The sequence below is a fragment of the Condylura cristata genome, unplaced genomic scaffold, assembly GCF_000260355.1.
Source record: "Condylura cristata isolate star-nosed mole 26May11 unplaced genomic scaffold, ConCri1.0 scaffold00007, whole genome shotgun sequence".
Taxonomy (NCBI): Eukaryota; Metazoa; Chordata; class Mammalia; order Eulipotyphla; family Talpidae; genus Condylura; species Condylura cristata.
This window is the reverse complement of record NW_004567108.1, coordinates 8,769,473-8,789,473: the sequence shown is the minus strand read 5'-3', so window position 1 is coordinate 8,789,473 and position 20,001 is coordinate 8,769,473. Positions and strand designations below refer to the sequence as shown.

General features: G+C 36.4%; 1 protein-coding gene across 3 annotated transcripts in view; it reads left to right on the top strand.

Annotated features, from left to right (window-relative positions):
- The window catches only part of CDH12 (cadherin 12, type 2 (N-cadherin 2)), a 746,064-nt gene that overhangs the window by 716,914 nt on the left and 9,149 nt on the right, over window positions 1–20,001 (top strand). For all 3 annotated transcript variants that reach the window (XM_012721921.1, XM_012721922.1, XM_004678065.2), the window contains 2 exons: window positions 3,605–3,741; window positions 17,324–17,445. In XM_012721921.1, the coding sequence (XP_012577375.1) occupies window positions 3,605–3,741; window positions 17,324–17,445 (259 nt within the window). The remainder of the gene's footprint in view (window positions 1–3,604; window positions 3,742–17,323; window positions 17,446–20,001) is intronic.

The following is a 20,001-nucleotide window of genomic DNA, read 5'->3' as shown; positions in this document are numbered from 1 at the left end:
GGCAGATCTACTGAAATATAAAACTGAGGGAAGCAGTGGGCAAGACAGGAGGAGTCTGCTCCACCATGTGGGTCACCTCCTTGGCTGGGGATTGAACCTGTACTGCAGGGGCTAGAGATAGCTTGATAGTGCTGAGATTTAACACCTTGCACAACCAGGGAGGCCCAAGTTCAGGTATTTTAAAGTTGAAGGTTAAGTATACCACTACTTGATCCAAGAACTAAGCAAAAATCTGTAGGTTTACAGAAGTTTTCTTTCTTTTAATCTAATCAGCTCCATACAAATTCTCCTTGTTTTATCTTTATAATGAGTTACTTTCATACTATTAGGTGCATAGATTTTCCCAAATTGTATAGGCTACAATAAAATAGGTATTAGAAGGAAAAACCCTAATCTAATTGCACGAGATAGCTGAAGGAATTGGTATGTCAGCGTACTTCTTTCTGCCCAAAAGTTAGTGTTTTTCATTCTATATTTCATTGAATCACAGTGATTTGATTTATGGAATGCAAAGTCTATGTCATTGTTAGATTGAACTGACTAAATAAATTTGTTTACTAACTTGCAAGATATTGGATTTTGGTTGATAGATATGCAGAAACATAAAACAAATAGAGACATTATTTTATGGATACAGTATGTTAAGTTCCTGAATTTAAAAATTAAAATTTTCATCAGGAAAATTGAAACTGGCGATAAAAATGACCTGTGTCTATAGGAGTTCACAACATCGATTTCTACTTGCATGACCTTTGTAAATTATAACATGTAGTGCATATTAACTGTGAGTGAGGGGATCAATTGTCCCAATTTTATCTGGGGCTGAAAAGTATTCTAGACCTAAGAACTTTTAGTAGTGAATTTAGAAGGTCCTCAGAAAACCATAGAGATTTGATTGTCCTATTTAAGATATTCTGAAAGCCCTAAATGTGTTCCCTGAAGAATTATGTAACTCATTATAGGTAGAGAAAACTTAAACTGTGCTTTGAATCTGACATAACATTTAAGTAACTGATTGTTGTTTAAAAAGAGAAGTAACATCTCTGGACCTTGGTAGCAGAGAGATGAATGAAGTTAGCCTCAAGTGATATACAGATCCTTGAACAAGAAAGATATCCTATACCCAGAAAGTGTATAAATTATTTTATATTGGCCAAAGTTTATATTAAAAAGTGAATGTTCTATAGCTTTGAGTAAGGATCATTTCATTGCAAAGATTTGCAAGGATACAAATAAAGAAAAACTTAAAACAGCATAGACTATAATGGGAATGAATGAGAGTAGAAAGTAAATCCAAGAACTGATGAAAGTTTCATTTAAAGAACAGCAGCATGAGGCACTCTGAGGACATAACCCACTGTGAAAAAAGTGTAAGTGGTGAAAAAAATGTTCGGAAGATTTAAACACTTTCCTAAGGCATTTAGTAAATGAAAAACACTCATTGAAGAAAATCCACTAAAGAAAGACAGAGCACCAAGAGACAACAGCACCTGACCCAGTTTCTGCTGCTTCCCATCCACTACCACCTCCCAGCTCAGCTTCACAGGAAGTCCACTCTGGCAGGAATCAGTCAGGAAACAAGCCTTCCCTCCTTTCAGCTCCCAGTCCATGGCTAGACCATCTTACTAGGAAAGGCAAGATGGCGACATTTCTCACGTCTTACTATATTAAGTTTCAGAGGCTAAATTCCTGGTGAGTGTGCCTGCCAGGTTTTCAGCTTACGTCCTCCACCCAACCGTTCTCATAAGGTGCATGTTCTGCTCCCAACAGGCTGAAAATATAGGGCCCGAACACACTGTCCCATCATTAGAGAGCACAAATGAGAACATCTGCCTTCATTTAGAGGCTAGCAGGGGCCCCAAAAATTCACCAGAGAAAAGAGAGCCAGACAGAACTCTGAAGCTCTTCCTAAAACATTTTTTTTCTGTTTTTAATAGATAAAATTGGAACATAGATAAGTATAACAATGTCTTATTCAACGTGTGACTACATAGGTGATAGATTATAGAGCACATGTAATCTGTCAGACATATAATCCCAGGGATTGCTCTGTCATTCTAGTAGCTCTCATTCCCCAAAATGGCGTTGCTTCTATTGTTGCAACTTCCTGATATTTTCCTCTCATCTAATCTGCATTTCTCTCCTTAATGGTTATAAGGCCTTTTGTGTCAGCCAAACACCATTTGAGGTAGGTAAGATTTGCTTGAGCCAAAAGATACCTTTTCTTGGTCCCTCTTACTGTCTTCTCTGTCCTTCTGTCTGACACTGAAATCACCTGTGTATGTGCATTTGCCCATCTGGGCTCTTCTTTGGTTGAAGACCATACTTAACTCGAATTTATCTTAATCCACAAAGAAGGGACTAGACAATAGGGAGAATTAAGCTAATTATATCTGTGCCCTCACTACTCAGAAATGACTTAATTTCATTTATAACTTCGGAGAGCATGAAGCCCTGATCCGTTCTCACCCCTTGAATCCCTCACCTTGGTTGTCAGGCTAGATTATGGTGAGATCTGTGCCTTGAGCTTTATGATTCACGGCACCCATTCACATAAAGTGTTCTATTTAAATTGTACAATTAATAATGATTTTCTAGAAAACATGGATGACCTGGTTCAAATATCAGTCCTAAGACTGTTTGTCTAGGTGAACATGCACAAATCTTCTGGGTCCCTATAGTTCATGTTCCTGATCTATAAAATGGAGAGATTAATAATGCTTAATACTGAAACCTTTGTGAAATTTAGTAAGATATTATTAGCATCTAGAAAAATGGCACATGGTAAGATTTTGAAATATCTGTTTTTTGAAACAGGGGCTTAAAAATTGAAAACATGGATTTAAAATAAACATCTATCCACAGCCTTTTAGACTTTTATAAAAATACAATGGTTGGGTTTATATATTTTCCTTGATTTTGCAGTCCAACTTTACATCATGAAGACACTTCGTCATTATCAAATAGGTTGACTAATAAAAAAAAAATAAAGAGGCATAGGTAGTCAAGGTCACTGTTGATTAAAGCTATCTTGATATATAGTTATAAAACATCCTTTTATATGCCTTTGAGGAAAATATCTCTACAATTACCACATTGTCAGTTTAAAAATGATCTTTTAGTTTCTAAACTGTTTTTGTTCTCTCTCTCTCTCTTGTTCTCTCTCTCTCTCTCTCCCTCTCTCTTTCTCTTTCTCTCTCTCTCTCCCCCAGAAGTTCTTTGTAGCTGTTTCTAAGCGCCTCCCTCACCCCAGCTCTTCCCAAAGCCACCATTAAGGAATCTTTTACTGCTTGAAAAAGTTTTAATATTCAGCAGGTTAAAGAAACCCATGGTCAGCTTTAGAATTTCAGTCTCTGCTGAGCTTTCAAGGTGTCAAGACCCTAAAATAATATGAACAGCAGGACTACTAAATCTTTCATTATTTCCAGTTTCCCCTTGAGCGTACTGACTTTGTAATAAAGAAGCTGTCATTTACACTCTTCTTTATTGCAAGGTGGGTAATAGCTACAGGGAGAAAAATAAGGAACTGTGTCAAGTTAGCCTGACTGCCATTATGATTAATGTGTAATCATTGCACGTTTGCATCTACTCTCTTTATACACAGGTACTTCATAGACTGGAAGAGTGATGGGGACAGCTACTTTACAATAGATGGAACTGAAGGAACCATCGCCACTAATGAATTACTAGACAGAGAAAGCACCGCGCAGTATAATTTCTCCATAATTGCGAGTAAAGTTAGTAAGTATGGCCCGGATGGAATCGATGTTATACTGCAATTCTTTGGATTTAACACTCTTAAACGAGTCCCTGCTCAGGTGTTTTTCATCTTTGGGCTGACAGCTGAGTGGTCTCCAGGGGAAACTCAGAAACCTGTTCCCTTTCCTCATAGAATAAGTCCAGGGAAACTGTGACAGCTGCCAATGAGGCCCTGTTTGCAGGATGGCAGGACTATCTGGTGATAAACTGCATTGTGTGACCTCATCCCTGTCCATGTTGGAGTCTCCGGAATCCCTGCAAATCCCAACTTCTCTTCCACAGTGAATCCCTACCTATGTTTTTGGGAACCTCATAAGCCTTGCAGGAGGAAATAATTATCACATAAAACCACCCCCTCTGACGTATTTGCTGAAATTGTAAACACCTTTGGAATGAACTTCACTTGCTTTTCATTAGACTGTGATTCTTTATGAATATCGCTGTGAGCTCTCACATGCAATTCAATAGATTGTTCAGAATCTATGGGTCAGTCGGGGCTGATTCTTCATGTTGACTTCAGCTTTGTTCAGAAGAGAATCTTTTAGCTGTAGAGTTACTGTTGGGTCTCATTTAGTTAGACAGCTAGGGGTATTATCACAACTTCCTAACATAGCAGGTTAGCATGGGGTGGTGACATTTGTCTACTAATGCTGTTTTTGGCAGAAGAACATTTTACCAGTCCTCTGTTTAAGGCATCATGATAGGAATGGTGGATTCCTTCTGAGCATCTCTCATTTTATTTCCTTCTTATCTCATTCAGTGCATTTGGCACAAATACTCTGCCAGCTAATTCACCTTCCAGTGCAGGGAAGAGCTAAGTGTAAACATCCCTGTTTAGGGGTTTTGATCAGTCTCAATTCAGTGGGGTGCCAATATGAAACCGTTTTGTTTATCTTCAACAACTGCTTCCAAACATGAATAATCAGATGCCTAGTCCCAAGCTGATTTCACTACCTTTATACGATTCTGATTTTTTTTAAAGATTTATTTATTTATGCATACAGAACTGGGGTACAGGCCAGAGGTGCAGGGGTGGTGAGAGGATTCACCAGACAGAGAGGGGAGCAGAACAGGCAGATCAATGAAGTACACTGCTGAGGGGAGCAGCGGGTGTGTCAGAAGATGTCTGCCGCGCCATGTGGATTACCTCTGGGGCGGGTATCAAACTCATGATGAAGTGGATTTGGCTTCTTAGTGTTGCGCTTTAACCCGCTGCGCCACCAGGGAGGGTCCCAGATCTGATTTTTTTTTTAAGATTTATTTATTTATGCATACAGAAATGGGGTACAGGCCAGAGGTGCAGGGGTGGTGAGAGGACTCACCAGAGACAGAGTGGAGAACAGAACAGGCAGACTGACAAAGTACACTGCTGAGGGGAGCAGCGGGCGGGTCAGGAGAGGTCTGCAGCGCCATGTGGGATCTCCTCCGTGACAGGCGGGGATGGAACTCACGCGGAAGTGGCTTTAGCTTCTCAGTACTGTGCTTTAACCCGCTTTGCCACCAGGGAGGGCCCCGAATCTGATTTATAAAGGCAAGTCTAGCATAAAAGGACACCCAGCTTCCTTCTTGCTCCTGGATCACTGACCTTGTGAAAGAGACTGTCTATTCTGTGGCTGCCATTTTGGCAGGACACAGGTTTATCCTCTGTGTTGACAGTTTCAGCACAGATCAGCCTCCCCCCTTACCTGCCAACATGCAGGAAATGTGAGAGAACAGATCTTGGAATGGCCATTCCAGACGGCTTGTTAGTTGAACACCATAACCACCTCCTCCGTCAGCACCATATGAAACCAAGTGCATACACCTGTCGCGATTCCAACCCGCAAGATTGTGGACATACTACAGAGGCAGTTACTTTCAACCCACACCGTTTTGGGTTTCAGCAACTGGAACTTTGATTCCTTGTCTATAGGGTTATACTTTCTTTAATTTGTTGGAGTGGAAAAAGAGAAGGAAACAGAAATGTGCAGCTCTCAATCTGCCCCAGAAAATTCATCACTGGTTTCGACTTCTTGTAGGGTTCAAAGGAACTGCTGGCTTTCTCTTTCTGAGAGATGTCTGGAGTTATTTTCTGTGTGGCTCAGGTCCTATCTGCATAGGGACCTGCGGTGAGTACCTGTTGGTGAACCTTCCAGAGCTTCCTAGTCCTAAGGTTCCCTGGCACCCTACTTAGGAGAGTGCATAGATGACTTCTCAAGTCAGTGCTTGCTCTACTTTCTTTACCCAGAACACCTGCGCACACCCTTGCCACACTCTCCAGGCCCTTCCCCTGTCCATTATTTGTACATTACAGGTACATCACAGGCTACCACCTGACTGTCTCTCTGTCCTGCCTTGTCCTTTAAAATCTGAACCCTTGTTCAGAAAGCCTGAAACAGATCAACCAGTCAACTGTCAGAAAAGATACATTTTCAGGAAAACAGAATGTCAGTCTCCCCTTTTATGGGACAGCAGCTCCTCCCTCCATTTTCTTTTGAGTTGTTTTCCTGAAATTGCCATTCACACTTGGAATATTTCTTCCTCCTGTACTATATCCTAGTATAGTTGCATATGCCACTCATCATCCCTTTCAAACTAACATTCAGTTATTTCACTTATTTAGCTAGAGTGTTGAGGACAGCTTAGCCATATTGTATTTAGTAAATAAACTTTAGTTTTGTAAGGTTTTTGGCAAGAATGGTGAAAATGAGTTTTGTACATTATGGAGTATAAGATCACTTTGAAATAAATTACATTCTCTCCCATGATTCAGACATAATCAATGTAACTTCAAATAATCCCTATATATCAAAGACATGTTGTCCACTACAAACAAAATATTTATTAGAAAACAGTCTCATCCCAATTTTCCTATTATCCTTTCTTTCTGTGCAAACACAAAATGCATGCAATATTTAAATATTATTTATTTATTTATGCATACAGGAATTAGGGTGTAAGCCAGAAGTGCAGGGGACGGTGAGTAGATTTACCAGAGTAGGGAGCAGAACAGGCAGATTTGCTAAAATACACTGTTAAGGGGAGCAGTGGGTGAGACAGGAGAGATCTGTTGCGTCATTGGGGCCAGCTCCCTGGCGGGAGATTGAACACACACCACAGTGGCTGGCAAGAGTGTGAAAGTGCAGAAACTTAACCCCTACACCACCAGGGAGGCTCTGGCATCGAAACAGCAGACCCACACTACCCACCTCCATAGGAATGTTTGCAGATAGTTCATTAGTCACCTATACAGTACCCCTGAGGAGTCTCTTTCTATCCTCCCAACCATCAATATAGAATGAAGTCGCAGGTGTATCAGGTTCGATACCCCAGTCAGCCTTGAATTTCCACCACTTGGAAAATGGAAAAAAAAATAGTTATTTGGCAATGGAAGCAAATACTAGATTTTTCAAACGTAGGGGCTTCTATTTATTTTGTATATAATATCACCAGGGTAACATGCTGACTTCGTCACTCCAACCAACTGCAACTTTCATTTATATGCAAATTAGAAGCCCCTAATATGTGGATTCTCAAAGTTAAATTCGTATCTAGGCCATGTGCAAAACTGGGATTTCCTATGCATAATCCATAGTATACAAAAATCTATTGATGGGACAAACAAACTATATATATATATATACACACACACACACACACACACACAAATCTAAGCACACAACAGCAGTCATTAAAGATTTTGCAGTAAGAATAGCGAATAGCTATTTAGTTTGAATTCACAGAGTTTAAAAATAAGTTTTATTCATAATCTAACACTCAAGCAATTTTCATTGCTCCACCTGGCCAGCTGAGCAGGAAACTAGTGAATGGCCAGGAAATAAATAGCTCATACATGCCTTCCCAGTAAGAACAAACTTGTGTAAGTATATGCCTTTTCTCAGATTGAACGAGCATATGTTTTGGTTCTGACCTTTCCACAAAAACTCTTATGTGAAATGAAATGGTACAATGATTGAACAACTTCCAATTAATTAAAAAGCAGTCATTAATCAGAGTTGATAGAGTTGGAATCCTGAATCATTTCATCAGGCTCCTAATAATTCTTTTACGCTTTACTGCTTTTCTGTTTTTATGATACTAATCTTGAGAACTTTGAAAGAGCAAGAAATTCCAAAAGTGCATTTCATTCAAACGATCAAGACAATACCTATTTTTTTTTTGGTCTTCCTATAACAAATATTAGACAAAAATAACCAAAAACTGCTACATTGAAGTCTTACAGCTTATTTAATGTAATTAATCAATAAACAGATGATTGTAGAGACAAATATATTTTGCTTCATTCTTCATTTCAGTCTTCCAAGTGACAATGAAATGTTTCCATTCATTATGTAATAAGTAAAAACCAGTGAATTGATTATTAAATGATATACATGTGAAGCTATTATATGCAAATATATTATTATGATTTCAGTTAAGATGTGAGCTAATTAATTTAAGGTAATTTTGTATTTAGAGCTATACCTATAACATTTTTAATTTAGCATAATACAAGTGATATTATCTTTATGTGAACAAAAAAATCAAACTCTGAGATAACTAGTATTACTTCAGGCTCAACATAAATATATGTATTTACTTATATAAAACATATATAATATCATTTAAATACAAAAACACTATTTGTTGTAGATTAAGATAAAGCTAATATTGAAGTCTGTTATTAAAGTTATTGTTTTAGGGGCCCTCCCTGGTGGCGCAGCGGGTTGGAGCGCAGCACTGAGAATCTAGGGCCGCTTCCGCATGAGTTCGATTCCCGCCTGCTCCGGAGGTGACCACGTGGCGTGGCAGACCTCTCCTGGCCCGCCCGCTGCTCCCCTCAGCAGTGTACTTCGTAGATCTGCCTGTTCTGCTTCCCGCTCTGTCTCTGGTGAACCCTCTCCCCCTCCGCATCTCTGGCCTGTACTCCAGTTCCATATGAATAAATAAATCTTTAAAAAAAAAAAAAAAAAAAGTTATTGTTTTAGTCATAGTTAGAAATTGACCACAATAGAAAAGTTTAGAGGAACTATGCTAAGTTGAAACCACTACGTTGATATAACTCTAAAAATTATCTTAACTGCATGTATAGCTCAATAATTTGTATACCTATAAAATTAAATTTTTTGAGATATTAAAAAACATAATATCATTATTATTTCTCAGCATGATAGTTTGGAAACAGTGAATGAAAATATACTTCAGTTTGAGTAGATAATGTCCTGGGCTTTCATCTTGCTAGTCAATGGTGTCATCACAAGTTCTACCTAAGAATAATTCAGTAATAAGAATTGTTTGTGTTAGAGAAAATGTATGAACCAATACCCAATCAAAGGCCTCCAAAATCAGAGGCAGGGTGTGGGGAGGAATAGGTTTGTCTGATAGAGTTTGTTCAATGACACATATAGCATATGACATCCTTAATATGTTCCCTTCATTAAGGCAATCTTAATTATATATTACAGTGGCAAATGGTGCAAAAGTAGAAGATGAAATAGCAAATATCATAAAAATACATTAAGCATGATGCTGTGGATCATATTTATGTTTAAAGAGGAAAGAGCAAATTGGGAAGGTTTTCTAAGTTATTAGTACTCATTAGTAGGTCCTCTAGTCTCAGGGAAGAAATCCTAAAAAATTTAGGAGAACGACTTTGTATTTATAAATGCTTTACCAGCTATCTATGCTGCATTGCAAATTATATCAACACTTATTGACTAAAGCAGTATTTGTTGTATACCATTAACCATTACAGAAGGTTGGCAGTCTGGTGTGGTTCCTGTATCCTCTATGGGATGTCACGTGAATCTGAAAGGAAGGTGTCAAAGCTACAGGTACTACAAGATGTAGCCAAGGAGAGCCTCCTTCCAACATCACTCAGTGTTCTGATGACCATATCAGCACTAGTCTTACATTTCATGGGCTGTTGGTTCAAGATTATCTTTGTTTCCTGTCATGTGAGTTTTGCCACAGCGGGGGGTAACAACATGGCATCCACTATTATTTGAACAGTTTCTAAGTGTATAAACCAGTCAAGTGTAATCACAGCACTATGTAAACATCACCATTACCCATCGCTAGAAATGTTGCATCACCCCCCATCCATGTGTGCAGGTACCTCCTATGGAATTCAGAGTGGAGATATTTGGGGTGCCATTTTAGAAGGCTGCTTGCCATGTGTGCTTCATGAAAGCTAGACAAGTTACTTAAGGTAGCAGACAGTTAAGAGACTATATTACCTTCCCTCCAGGCACTGAAAGTATTGCAAGAGAAATGGCAATATGATGAAATTCATTAAGTATACATTCACAATGCAAATTTCTCTAAGAGAGAAATAGTACTAAATTAAAGGACATAAACATAGTATATCACTTAGGTATTATTTTTGAGCTAAGCCCTTAAAGGATTAAAAAATGTACTGTAATGCAGTAAAAGAAGGTATTACAGTTTTAAGAAACATATTAAACAAAAACATAAAATGTCAAAACACATGTTGAGATCAGATATTTTAAATAGGGTGTATAAAGGGGAGAATGCACTTAGCAGGGAGCCTGAAATCTCCTCCTTCAGCAACTTCCAATGCAAAAGAGAGTGTTTTCAGCTGTAGTCTCTGGCTTGTATATGACAAGCTCACATGAATTTATCTTATACCAGTAGTTTGTACTCATTTTTGGAGCCCCCCAAACTAATGTCTGCTTACCACTTTGAAATGTAGACAAATATAGACCTAATGCAACATTTTACTTTTATGTTATACATCTAAAACTAATAGCATATGTAATTTATATCTCAGTGGAAAAAAAAAAAAAGTAAAATGAGAGAAAAGAAACCTGGGTCTTATAGTATAGTCTTAAATTCTTCAGTGAGAATTTGCAGTCCTTCAGGTGGGTTTATGAGCCTAGCCTTGTTTCTGCTGTTTTTATTGTGTCCCCAGTTTAAACAGATGCCTAGAGAGGCATATATCACTTTTCAAATGTCCCCATCCTGCTTCCTTGTAAACCAGTACTGCCTAGCTGATGGTTGGGTGACTTCTTAACCTCACAAGGTCAGGATAAGGTGAATTTGGATTCTCCCCGGTATAAATTACTATTGTGACAAAATAGATATATCACTATAATTTTTACAGTTTTTGAGTATACAAAGTTAAATGCAATCAAAGCAGTGTGCAAACATCACCACTGCCCATCTCTGAACTTTTTTTTATCATCTTTCTGAAATTCTACCCATTACAAATAATTCCCATGTCGACCTCCCCCACCCCCACTCACCATGCTATGTTCTGTGACTCTACTTTCAGACATCCCTCCAAAAACCGGCCAGTCCTCTTTCAGAAACAGCATAATGTATCCTGAGTACATTGATTGGAATGGACCTGCTTGGTTGACTCTCCCTACAACTACTTCTCAACTTTGTGGCCAGGGTCACCTATATCAGAGTCAACTAGACAGATTTCAAAAGACAAATCCCCTATACCCATTCAAGACATACTGCAACATAGGTTTTGGGTAATTGAAAACTGCCAAACTTCATTTTTTTTTTCAATTAAGATATCTCTGAAAGATGTTTCCTAGGTTTATTCTACTGGAAAATGACTTTTGCAACCAAAATGCCAAAGTCTCCATTACCCAATGAGAATGCATGTGGAGGAACAAAACAGTAAAATAAATTAATGTGAGTAGATGCAACTTTTCAGAATATGCTTGCCTTTGTGAACTGAATATAAACATCGGTTTTAGATGATGATGATGATGATGATTAATTTAGATGAAGTTAATTTTTTGCCTTCTATCATTCTATTAATTTCCAAGGATATCTTACTTAACATGTATGAATCTAGGTGGATATAATTTTCCTCCTTTACCCTAAGTAAATATGTGAAACTATTTTATATTATTTAAAAAATAAGCTTGATTTATACTAGTATTAACATTGTCAGTAGTCATTGTAAAAGTAATACTTTGAAGACTGAAGCACTATAAATGTTCACATCATTTCACAAAGTCTTGCAATGTATCTCATATGTTGAAGTAATACTCATTAATACCACCATAACCATCAATGTAATTTAGAAATGATAGCATTTTATCTACTATATGCTATGTAAATATAGTGGAATCCACATTTTGCTATGATAGGTTATGTTTCATTTCATACTTTAAGTTGTTTATGGGTATACTACCATAATCAGACTGTGTAGGAGTCCTTTAAGTTAGTACAATTTCCCCCATTGAAATCACATACACAGCAATGCCAGGATTGTTATTATTTCTTAATTAGCATCTGATTTTCTCAGGTAATCAAAACTACAGGATGAATGCACCTAAATTTTCAATTTGATCAAAAAATACTTACTCATATAAAGAAAATTCCTCTTAACATCACTTGCCAAAAGATGGAATTCAAAAATAAGAATTCTTTTCAGGCAGACAGTATTCTTTCATCAATAATCAGGTATGTTCTTGTATTTTGCCCACCCGAACAGTGGCCCTCTCAAGTCTGAACTTTTCCCTATCAAGGACTTGATCTTATACATTTTTTATGTTCACAGTCTATTATACGCTCTTAAACAAATGAGTATATCCATAATTAATGAGTAAATAGTGAGTAGCTGTTTTTTGCCTGGAAAAAGTTTCCCTGAAGCTTTTTCAGACCAACCCCAGTTTGAAATGTTGCTAACATGCTCTGAACTCCAGACGTCTCCATTAAACTCACACGTCTTGTTAACTTTATTCAAGCATTAGTTATGTCCCAGTTTGACGGTAAGTTCCTTAAAGATAGGGTGTAAGGTAGGGCGCCTCGGCAGGTGGGAGCTTGCTCAGGATCATCTTCCAGGTGTACTATGTTGAAGAATAAAACATAACATGTGTTTCTGAAAGAAATAGAAACTTCTAAATGTCCTGTGTGAGTGTGATATACACTAACAATCTATAGACTCAATTATACATCATTAAAAGAAGTTAAGTAAAATAAGTGCTGATTCTCTGACAGAAGTTAGCTCTTAGGTAAATGATATAATAACTAACAGATTTTAAGAAATTTATATTTATCATGAAATAATTATAACAGCAATGTTTTACTATGCAGTGTTTATTCATTTTATATATTGCACACTACCATCTGTCTACAGGATATAAGATTTACAAAGAAAACCATCTTCCTTCAATAGACTTACCTTATCATATCATGGGTAGAGGTGGCAAGGCAGCTGGAAGTGTGGCCTGCTGTGATGTTGACGTGAAAACCAAAGGAAGAATAGCCCATCATAAAATCACAAAAAGTTCTGAGGGGAGTCCCCCGCAGGAACACAACATCTAGACAGTAGGAGGGAAATAGTAAAAGGAGAATGGGAAGTCACTTTAAATGAACTAACTGGCATCTGCCAAACTCTAAAAGTGGAAGGAAGTGTAAGATATTCAAAGGAATATAAAGTAATTCAGTATGGGGGAGAGGAACTCCTTTGTTCTTATTCTTATTCATATCCATCTTTCTTTCTTTCTTTCTCTCTCTCTCACCCTACTTAATTCTCCTAGCCACTTCCTGTTACTAATAAACAGAACTCAGCGAAGAAATACATTTTTTTTTAATTGTCTTCTGAGCATGTTAAAAGGTTTTGGTTTTATCCTGAAGTAAGTAGATGAACTTTGAAATGATAATTAAATACATAACTTGATTGGACTGGTACTTTTAAAGATTTATGCTGGTTGCATAAAAGTGAAAGAATTGAAGGAAAAAAAAAGTGTTGGAGATAGGTAGAGCCATAGTAGAAAGAAATCATAATCATCTAAGACAAAAACATTGGTGACTTTTAGATTAATAACAAAGATGGTAAGAAGCAATGGAGAAATTTGAAAGGTCGTTAAAAGGGAAAAAATGATGAGAGATGGCATTTATTGGTTGTGGAAATGAAGTAAATGAGGAGTCCCTACTAGCAGTGGGTTGCTGATAAGAGGGTGGCTGGAGGCACCACCCCGGACCAAAATCAAGGAATTAGAAGCAGTAGTATCAATATTAAACAAAGACTGTGACTTAAATTTCACACAAGTTGATATTTTGCTGCTAAACAAATTGTCATGTAATCAGTCTAGATACTGGGCAGGACCCGAAAAGAGATTTCTGTTGGAAAAATACAAGTGGGAAAATTGACATAGACATGATGACTATGTGTGTGAAACATGTTCAATGATGCACTTAACCCTTTAGGGAAGAAGCGAGTGTCCAGCAGAAGGAAGAAAACAAGCCAGATACTAATAGGTAGACATGAACAGAGTTTTTTAGGAGATAGAAACAATTTGGTCAATTAATTTGATGAGAAACATGGAAAAAGAGGAAGGTAAAAGATAAACCATAGCTTTGTATTTTGTGTATTTGATACTCATTGCTTCTGTGCTTGAGTATAGTGAATATAAGATAATGATAATTATAGACTGTTTAATGCTTATTGTGGTTTTGCATGTATGTGTTTCATTAATTCGGTTGTCTGACAAACATGTACTAACTCATATAAAGTCATCTCTTCTGGGTCTGCCTGGTGGTGCAAGGGTTAAATGTGAGTACTATCAAGCTATCACCCACACTGTGGGCTGAGTTCAATCCCCAGCCAGGGAGGTGACCCACATGGCACAGCAGACCTCTCCAGCTCCCCCACTACTCCAGTCAGCAGTGTATTTCAGTAGATCCACCAGTCTGCTCTCCACTCTGTCTCTGGTGAATACTTTCACCCTCCATGCCTCTGGCTACACCCTAGTTCTTGCCTGATGCATAAATAAAAATAAATCTTTAGAAAGTATAAAATAAAGTCACCTCTTCTTTTTATAAATTGAAATTGAGTTTTATGTGTTTTCAGAACACTAACTTAATTTTTGTATGAAGAGAATAAGGCCAAGTGAGTTTAATTGTTTAAATTATAGGTAATTTAACATAAAGTGAATGGCATCTAAAATTGTCTTGTTGAAAGTTGGTGAATTCAAATAAAATAAATTGACCGTCATGGCGCTATGATCCACTGAGGGTTCCTGTTACACTGGCTGAATATATAATATCTGTGCTGCTTAGTTCAGTCTGTCTTTGAAATGTATTGCCTGATAGATTCAATTACTAGCATGAACTAGGCTGTATGTTAAACACTGGGAGTTTAAAAATGAATATGACACAATTCCTGCTTTCAAGATATTCAGATTGTCTAAGGCTGTATGTTATTGTTAATATTCAAAATCAATGACAGATTTCCCATGCTGTCTCTTTGGAGAAGTAATTGATTGGTAGTAGTTTAAAAGATTTCTTTTTCTTTGGAGATCAGTTTTGTCATCAAAAGCATAGAAAATATTTGATGTTAGTATATACGTGTAAAAGCAATTTAAATCCTCTTTATGGATTACTAAGTCTAACGATAGATCATACCACTATAATCGAAAACCGTCATTATTAGATATAGTTCATGTTAACCCACAATTTAAAAGCAAACTATTGTAAACAGAAAAGAAAAGTAAACTTATGTTATTTATTTACTATAGCTTGGTTCGGTTTCATTATAATTCAGTTTTTTAGTATAAAAAGCCAAGATTCCATCCTTTATATTATTGTAGTTGTGATTTAATACGCAGTCGCCAAATTGAATTTTCTAACTCCTATCACTATTCAAAGAAAATGTCATTTCATATTAGGAAACCTAATAGCTCCAATGTGTTTTAACATAGTAGGATCCTTGTGTGTCTATTTATAGTTTTCAAAACATTCTCAATTACATTTGTAATTTGATTGCTGAAACATTCCTGTTTGCCATTTTTTTTAAATAATGTATTTTTAAAACCATCTACTTTGACTCTGCCAACTAGATATATTCTGAATACTTTTCTAAGATTCTCAATATAACTTTTATGAACCCATTTCATATTATAAATTATACCATTTATCCTTATTTTACTTTGGCTGTATCTATTATGGTACACAGGGAAGGATTTTACTGTTACATGTCAACATGTGACCGCTTCTTAGGCTTCTGGCTTACAGAGCTTTATGTTTTTAATAAACTCTAGCTCAGAATGATATTATAGACCAATAAGAATCTGTCATGTAATGAGATTCTGCATGTATTCTTTACAATAATCCAGGTAGAGGTTTAAAAGAATACTGGTATTGTGACTATTTACTAGCCCTGTACGGAGAGGATTCACAAATAAAGCAACCATTGCAGAAGCTGTAATGGAATGAAGAGGTATTTGAAATTCTTCAATACTAGGTTTGAATGATTGTTCCGGTTTCATTAGATGGGCAAGATCTTTCAATAATTAGGGGCACTTTATCCACCTGTAAAACCTCATAAGGGAAAAAAAATAAGATAAATAAGGTAATGCAAGCACATCACACTATCGTTTACTATTTAAAGAATGCAAAATCAATAATTAGAAGAGACATGTGAACTTTTCATATCCATCACAGCACGTTATAGAATAACCCAGCCATGGACTCAACATAAATGTCCAAAGACAGGTACGTGGACCAAGAAGATGTGGTTTATATACACAAAGAAATACTACTCAACTATAAAAAATAAACTGCTTTTTGTAATAACATGAGTGAAATGCTAAGAGAAATATCAAGAGGAGAAATATAATATCAGATAGTTTAATTTATATGTGGGGTATAGAGAAGCAAATAGGGTCACATAAAACCAAACTGGAAACCAGCCCTAGAATTGTTATGAGGCTATGAATGTGGGGGGAGCTTGGGACAGAGTAGGGCTGGTGCACAGAGGACTCTGGGGGACTCCCAGTGCCTGAGGGGGGATTGGTGTGACAACATCCACCTGAGGCATGTGATTCTGTACCTTTAATCCATATACAATGTTGTGAACCAATGTTATCTTAGTTGAAAAAATGTGTAGTTCTAGAACAGAAATGCCAAAGATTTGGCCAATAAACCATAAACTCGGGTTAGAAGTTGTGGTAAGATATTGGCTGATGCAAATATTTTTCAAGCCAATATTTCTTTTGACACCATAAGAAGAAAAGCTATTCTTCTCTTCTCTATTGCCAACAAATCATTTGAGAGACCACCCTTGTTCTTCATGACTGATCTCTTTACATCTTCCTTAACCTGTTATTTTAAGTTATTGTTTCGGAAATATCTTCTCTCTTCATTCTTGCAATTTATCATGTTTGGAGGAGGATCCATTCAAAACTTATTTAAATGTGTAGATTATTCTCCTCAATAAAGTTGTGGATACTTGATAGAAAAGCTTGCTTTTATGTAATGAAAAGTGTCACTGTTGGTGAAATTAAGTGGAATTACCCTGATGAGATAGCTACACTTGGATAGCTACACTTGTGATTAATTACCTGCTCAACATTGGGCTGACCTTAACTTTGCTGGTGATTTTCAGGGACAAACACTGGTCTTATGCTCTGCTTGTGCTGACAGTGAATCATTCATTGATGCCACACTGGTTCATGGTACCTCAAGATTTTCCTGTAAACAAAGGAACATGTGGACTCCTGTATGAAAGCTGATCTAATATATATTATTTGCTACTAACATAATAACTGAGAAGATTTTGCTACCATACTTTCTCCTTTTATGTTTTCAACAGGTAACCCTTTATTAACCAGTAAAGTCAACATATTGATTAATGTCCTAGATGTCAATGAATTTCCTCCTGAAATATCTGTGCCATACGAGACAGCAGTGTGTGAAAATGCCAAACCAGGACAGGTATTGTTAATCAAGAATAGAAAAGTCCCACCATATGCTTTTTCTGCTCATTTGTATTGTTTCCTGGCTCATGTTTTGTACAATAAGCCATAGAAGAGAGTAAAAAAGTATAGATTATTTTGTAAGCATGTATGTGGAAATGACACCAGAAGAAATAGTGATGAAGAGTTGGTGCATAGTCCTTGTTTGAGTGCTGCAGGGCTGTGAAGTCTGCTGTGTTACCCACACCTTTGCTTTGGAATTTCTAAGGAGCCTGACTATAAACCCAGGAAGTTCATATATTCTTCCAGTATATTTTTTACTTTTCTCCCATGATTTCACAAAGGAAAGCAGAAAAATTCTTATGCCTAAGAAAAAGTGTAAGACTTTCTTCTTGCTGATCTTCAGTAGGTCCTCTGGGTTATTCAAATGGTATTTTGCATCAATACTGTTCTGGGCGGAGATTCTAGTAGGGATATATCAGATTAGTGAAAGTTACTGTCAAAATTCTAGGTCATATGGGGGTTGGAAAGTAGTCATTTTTAGATAATTTTATAAATTAGTAAATGAATAAATATAATGCAATGCATGATCAATATATAATAAGCACAACATAATACAGTATAAAACAGGGTAATATAATAAGAACCAGGCAGGAGCAAATGATAGTATTTCATGATACTATCTCACAAAATAGTATGATTGATAACAATAGTGTGCACCTAGGTTTCATAGGAAAAGTCCATCAATATGCTTTGATTTCCATTGTATTTTGATCACTTTTAAGTAGCATTAGTGATTAAATAAATATGATGTTTTAAGTCTTACTTAAAAGAACTTACAATTTGAACTGTCTATTGAAAAAGGTAAGTTTTAATTTTTGCAATTTATTTCAATTTTAACATTTTATACTGCTTTGTAGGAAAATTGACCCAAGATTCTAACACTGTGGTGTTTAATAGTTACATAACTATTAAATTAAAATCAAATGAAATTTAAAATCAGTGTTCTTATTCACTCCTGCTCCATTCCAATGCCTGATGGCTACAGTGGTGAGCATCCCATTTTTATGAGTGTAGATATATAATATTTCTATTATTGCAGAAACTTCAGTGCAAATTGTGCTCCTTTAAAGTTTCTTTTAATAATAGGGGAAAAGATGAACTTTATTAAAATTATGACTTATAAGTTATGTTGTACCATAATACATTTGCATTTTTAATTTGAAATAGATCCAGACATGCATTTAAATAAAGCATGTTCACCTCCCTAAATATAGCCATAATTATATGGAGAAGCCAAGTTTCTTCTTTAGTTTCTGTAATAGTGTTTGTAATAATGTCTACATAAATAAATAATCTAATTTGGTTACTTGTAAATTTGTAAGTTTACCAAAATTCCACAACTTACTTTCAATTTTCCAGATTCTTCCATCATGCCCCCCAAATTTACTCTTATTATTTTTTAATAGATTATTAGGGGCATCATTTCTTATCAAGCAGAATCTCACAATGCACTAAATGAATGTTTGTTTGTTTTTTTTATAAAATGAACTGCATTTATGTTTCTCTATTTGTCATTAAATGAAGAGTTTTTAAATATAGGGATAGTTACATTTAGTTTCAAGAGATAGCTTGTTGTTCTTATATCTGTACAAACTGGTAATATTCTTTTTGCATTAGATTTTCCCATGGTATACTGGGCTACATTTGTAGGCCTGAAACATCACAAAACATGGTCCTGAAATGTCTCTTGAGTTTTCAGGGATTATAATATGTGAGAATTTGACCTCAGCCATTCTCCATTCTGCCCCTTAACCTAAGAGATGTGCACAGAAGTCTCTCTCCTGTGGACTATAATTGATGTGTTATGTTCATTTATATATATATGCATTATCTATTAAATTATAGAGAAAATATATATATAAAATCAGTAAAGATGTGTATGTTATTTTTCCCCTTAGGATAACAACTCCCAAGTAACAAATCTAGAAATTACTATCATTTATCAAAATTCTGTCTCCTTATGCTGTTCTGAAAGAATCTTGTATATTCTAAGTTATATTCTGAATATGTTTTCATGTTATAAACCTTTAATTTAGCAAATGATAATGCCACTTTGATAGATGTCACAAGAGGGATAAAAACTGACAGTTCTCAGGTCCTAGATAATATACAGATGTTTTACAGATGTGACATAGCAGATTGTGTAGCTGGGTCTCTGTGAGCAAAGCTGAAAGGCTTGGATCCTGTTTGGTAATTGCCCTTTCCTACAATCCAGCCTTGGAGTTAAAGAATGAAAGTCTCACCCTTGGCAGGTCTAATAGGCAAATAGGCCCGGTGCAACAGATTCACACCGAAACAGGGAAATGAAATTCTCACTAGAATATTAACTTACAAATTACAAATTACTGATACTGAACCAGTCACTGTGGAGTGTGTGTGTGCATCTGTGCACACAGGGACACACTAGATGGGAAGGTAGATAGGACGGTAGACAACTGATTTGTAACTGTGGAATAGAAAGGAAGGAAGGAAGGAAGGAAGGAAGGAAGGAAGGAAGGAAGGAAGGAAGGAA